The 5,139-nt window shown below is 33.9% G+C and overlaps 1 protein-coding gene across 2 annotated transcripts; it reads right to left on the bottom strand.

Moving 5' to 3' along the window:
- Positions 1-1,506: 1,506 nt before the first annotated feature.
- Positions 1,507-4,654, bottom strand: LOC105778505 (purple acid phosphatase 23). 2 transcript variants are annotated; one of them, XM_012602223.2, is made up of 8 exons: positions 4,298-4,654; positions 4,018-4,209; positions 3,157-3,493; positions 2,848-3,065; positions 2,563-2,753; positions 2,175-2,456; positions 1,956-2,084; positions 1,507-1,871 (listed from the first exon to the last, which is right to left on the bottom strand). In XM_012602223.2, exons 1-8 carry the CDS (start codon positions 4,548-4,550, stop codon positions 1,833-1,835), a joined length of 1,641 nt encoding a protein of 546 aa, XP_012457677.1. In that variant the 5' UTR covers positions 4,551-4,654; the 3' UTR covers positions 1,507-1,832. The 2 variants fall into 2 exon arrangements, with proteins under 2 accessions (XP_012457677.1, XP_012457675.1); XM_012602221.2 differs by having other exon boundaries at positions 1,507-1,843.
- Positions 4,655-5,139: the final 485 nt, after the last annotated feature.

The raw sequence follows: 5,139 nt of genomic DNA, 5'->3' as shown, positions 1-5,139 counted from the left end.
ATACGTTATTATTTTATGTTTTGTATATTATTACTTAAATTTTACAAATATTTTATTTTAAACATTTTTTCATATATGTATATACGATTGACTTTAAGGATTCACACGACAGCATTCCATAATCCTTTCATATACGTATACATAATTTATATTGAAGTATTTTATTGTACATATGTATATGATATAATATTATAAATTTCAAATGGTAAATTTTACTTTTTTCATGACATAAATGCTTTATTTCTTTTAAATTTTCTATTTCATTTTACTTATTTTGTTTTGTTTTTCCTTCTTAAAACGAATAATTTTGTATACGTATTTTCTGATTCCAAAATTCTTTTCTCGTATTTTTGTATTTTTATGATTTTCACTTTATTTTTCTTTTAGATTAATAGTTTTTGAATGTTGATGTTGATATTTGTATAATATGATTAAAACTATTGTTGTTGTTCTTATTTTATTTATCTATTGCTTGCTTGCTACTTATTAATATGTGTTTGAATTACCATTTATCTTTTTCATTATATATTAATCATGCTATATTTGTTTTAAAAAATTGTATCTTATTAAAGCACTACAATCATTTTATTTCATAATTTCCAAAAAAAGCTTGGTGTTCATAGTTCTCGAGAGAATTGTGCCCTAACTTACTGGGCTTCAATTTTTCTCGACGAATTTAGATATCCAAGTATTTATTTTATTTAAACCATACAATTTTAAAATAAAGCATTTAAGATTTCAAGATGTTGGATCCTGACTTACTGGATATGACATTTTGTTATCTCGATTTTAAAATAAAGGCAATATTTGGTGTTTAGGAATTTTAAGAAATTGAACCCTAACTTACTGAGTTTTGATTTCTCGATTGACCCAAATAACCAAATATCCTTCTCAAAACATATGAATTTTTAAATTTTAAAAAGACGAATCTAACTTCGAAGATTGAATTGTTGCACTCTAACTCACTGAGTGTGACGGTTTATTTCTTTAAAGTGGTAGGTCTTATTATCCAATTCGATTATTTAGGTTTTCATTTCATGGGATCGTATTTTAAAATATTTTCAAGTTTCGACACTAAGACATTAAACAATCAATTCGGTATCAACTTTGGGCGTTACGAGGGTGTTAACCCTTCCTCGTGCGTAACCGACTCCAGAGCTTGTTTTCACAAAATTCGTAGACCCAAAATCATTTTTAAGGTGAGCCGATCACACCCCAATAAAGGATCGGTGGCCAATCCAATTTTCATTTTTAATAAGTCGATAACTAAATTGTTGTTTTTCAAAAAAATGGTTTCGACACTAATAGTTATTAGATTTAGATCTCTACTTCTTTTACGCTTTTTATGCCTATAAATAGAGACTCTAATGAAGCATTGTAATCATCATTTTTTATCAATAAAGTACATTCTCTATTACTTTCATATTTTCTTTGTTATTTATTCTCTCAATCTCTCTTTATTTTATAACAATAACATCATTTATATCATGAGTAAATTATTCTAGATTGTCACTAAAATATGAAACTTCAATTATCATGCATCTTTATAAAAAAACACAAACATATGGTAACATCCTCAACCTCCTTCCGAAACTCTTTTTTCTTTTATATTCCAAGTGTATAAAATAATTAGACTCACCAGCAATATTAATAGAGTGGTACGTGTCCTTAAAATATATTTATATGGTCTTAGAAGGGTAACATTGGCAAATCATTCCTCTGGTCTATGCTAATCACACAGCAATAGTTGATAGATAACGAAGGCAACCATGAAGAGTAATAGTACACATAAGCATTTAGCAGATACGGCTGCTCCTTTTACTTGTTCCGACTCATTGTTTCCCTGTCATGACCAAAAAGACAAAAAAGAACTTGGGGTTTGGGTTCAGAATTTTATACCATAACATTATTATATATGCATACTAGTGGGAGTAGATGTTGAAGTGGGAAATCACTTTTAAGGATGTTGATGGAGAGCATATGTCAGGCTGTCGCACTATATAGATTTGATCGCCAGGACTATCCTCCTTGTATGTATCCTGATTTCTGTGCCAACTCCACAATGCGTATGTCGAATTCAAAACCTGCATAAACAAAATATAACATTAGAAACTAGCTATTTAAGGCATTAATGCTGTAATAAGGAGAATATAAGACCATAGGCTTCAGCAGACCTCAAGGATTCCATGCCCGAAGCTGCTTTCTCTATATGCACTCCACTCTGGTTGTCTGTCCCAACAAAAGTTGCCTTTAGCCGGACCAGATGAGAAATTCAAGTGGCACACACCTCCAATCTCTGGCATATTGTCTCCTTGTGAAGGGCATTTTCCAGGTTCATCTGCATGATCAACATCTACTTTCTCGATGTTCCCGCCATCTCCGACTGTTATGTAGATAGGTCCACAAGCATCTAAAGTATAATTATACACTCTGTTCATCCTCTCATAAGCATGAACCTAACTCAAGATCAAAAAGATCATATGGATCAATACACGGATAACAAGTTTTGTTGTGTCTGTTCAATGCATTTTCAAATATGCATTGTATAAAAATCCAACGTACATGGCCGGAAAATACGATATCAACGCCATAATGATATAAAAGTTGTTCCATTTCCTGCCTCATACATTCAAATTCCTGATAATGTGAGGAGTAACTATTATACCATGGTGGATGCCAAGCTGCTACAAGCCATGGGGTTACTGTTCGATCTACTTTGCGTAAGTCTTCCTTTAGCCAAGCATATTGAGCTCCTAGAATTGAGATGATGAAGCAGTTGTTGTTCCATGTTATGTTTAGAGCAACAGAATTTGCAGCCAAACATGAAAGAAAGCATACCGTTCTCACCTGTACTATTGTAGTCAACATAAGCCCCGAGCATAATGAAATGTACCCCTCCAGCATCAAAAGAGTAATAAAGGTTACTGCTAGAGCCAGACTCCTTAGCTGGAACTGCAAACCTTGTCAAGTATGATTTGAAAGTGATCCCAGCTGCTTGAGGTTCGATTTCGTGGTTTCCCTCGATGACCATCATAGGAACTCTTGAGACCAGTGGCTCCATGTACCTGAACTCAAAATGAGCTTTTTGTTAATGGTGCAGTTGCTATATAAATCCTAGTCCAGGAGATGAACAAAGCAAGTTAAAAGACAGGTTACCTTCCCCATCCATCCCAACGAGGTTGATAAGTCTCCCTAATTGGTGCATCTGGGAAAGCACATGAAAAGCATGGAACACCTTTCCCACCAGTTGTAAGGTACTGATTAGCATAGGTCAAGTCTCCAACCATTAAGATCAATGAAGGGTCATTCTTTGACAGATGATCAATGGTTGTTGATGAATTTCTGGTTAGACCTAAATCTCCTATAACTGCTATTCTACGAGGATATGAATTTTGAGCAGGTAATGGTAAAGTTTCAAACACATGCTCTTCACTCATAGCTGGAAGTGAGCTATCTCCACACCTGTAGTAATATTTTGTCTCTGGTTCCAGGCCTGTAGTTCAAAATGTCTGCTTAATTCTTCATTTGCCATAATTTACTACATCAAGACGCTGACATTAATTATCTGATTGCATATTTTTAGCAATACCGATACTAATCAGCAGGGATTTAAACAACTTGGCGATTGCCCACTCAACAAATGTGGTTGAATTTTTATAAAAGATAGCACTATTTCCCTTCAAGTCTTGAGTTCCATTAAACACAGTAACCCCAACAAGAAACAGTAAAGAAAGGCTTAATACCATTTTTGGCCCCTGTACTATTTATGAAATTCTCACTTTGACCCTTTTACTATATTATAGGTCACTTTGCCTCTCGATTTTTACATTTGGCAGTGTGTCATTGGTTAGTTTAAATTTTTTTTTTAACATAAACTATTAAAGGAGCTAATTTGAGTGACGAAATGAAAATAGAAGAGAAAAAGTGGCCTAAAAATAATAAAAAGGGGGAAAGTAATTAGTATAGTAGAAGAGCCAAGAAACTATATATCAAATTAATGAGATAGTCATACTATACCATCAATTCTGACATGGTGAATGATGGCAGAGGTATAATTGAAGAGCCCCTCAAAGGGGTACAATTGGCTATAAACAGTTGCATTTCCTCTCTTTTTGCTACTATACTTGCCACTTTCTTTGCCATACCAAACCTCACTGGCAACTGATGTAGGATCAAGTGCAGTCACATTGGGACCAATCTGTGCATCCCCTAACCCAAACCAAACCAAACATATCAAAAGCCAAAACAATATCACACACAAAAAACAACAGGAAGAAGCAGAAAGAAAAAAAAGTACCAGTAACCCAGGACACCCACATTGAAGTTGGAGTGCATAAAGCAAGAGCAATTTGTTCAGGGAACATAGAGGTCACATTCTTCTTCAGCCTTGGATCATCCATGGGTATGTCATCGCTGCCTCGACGTAAAGACGGATCGAAATGGATAGTTATAGGATGAAATGGACCTTGTAAAGTAGTTGGTATGTGTTTTCCAGAGACGAGCAGGTTTGTTAGGAAGAAAATAAAGGAAAAAAGCGTGGGTTGGGTCATTGAGTTCCTCTGTTTCTTTAAATGCAGTAAGCAAGCAAGATTATGAAGATGGGTGAAGCAATGAAACAAAAAGGTTTGGTATTCATCAGGTTGTTGGTATATCCGGTTTGGAGAGATGGAATATGCCATTTGATTTCCTAAAGCAGTATACTATTTGATTATCATCCTAGGAAAAAATGTTGTCCCAGATGTAGAAGGGAATTTATATAATATATTAATTTGTCTCATAGTCATTCGGGTATAGATTAATAAAAGCAAATAAATCATTTTCATTTTCATCACCTACTAAAAAGCCCACATACAAAGAGTTGATCATTTTCGTAAATCATTATAATTAAAATCAATTGGAGCAATAATCAAAATATATTTTAGTAAATCTATAAATAGGATCTCAAAAGTTGTTAACACCTTCTCACCATATTAGAGCAAATAGTTAGAACCATTTGTCTTTTATTTATAAGTTATAATGGTTGTAGTGGATGGATTTTCCCCCATCTGGCACAACCCAGTCATTGGAGTACATTCTCCACCTTGTATTCAACAGTATTTTCTCTTTCCTTCTCGAAAAGAGAAAAAAACTCCTAACCCA

The sequence above is a fragment of the Gossypium raimondii genome, chromosome 10, assembly GCF_025698545.1.
Source record: "Gossypium raimondii isolate GPD5lz chromosome 10, ASM2569854v1, whole genome shotgun sequence".
Lineage (NCBI taxonomy): Eukaryota > Viridiplantae > Streptophyta > Magnoliopsida > Malvales > Malvaceae > Gossypium > Gossypium raimondii.
Note: the sequence above shows the minus strand (reverse complement) of the source record. Positions and strands in the feature narration are given on the sequence as shown.

Coding starts and splice junctions, on each gene's coding strand:
- LOC105778505 (XM_012602221.2), bottom strand. CDS start 4,550: ATGACCCAACCCACGCTTTTTTCCTTTATTTTCTTCCTAACAAACCTG. Junction 4,210..4,297: donor GTGGGTGTCCTGGGTTACTG/GTACTTTTTTTT, acceptor GGTTTGGGTTAG/GGGATGCACAGATTGGTCCC. Junction 2,457..2,562: donor ATATCGTATTTTCCGGCCAT/GTACGTTGGATT, acceptor ATCTTGAGTTAG/GTTCATGCTTATGAGAGGAT.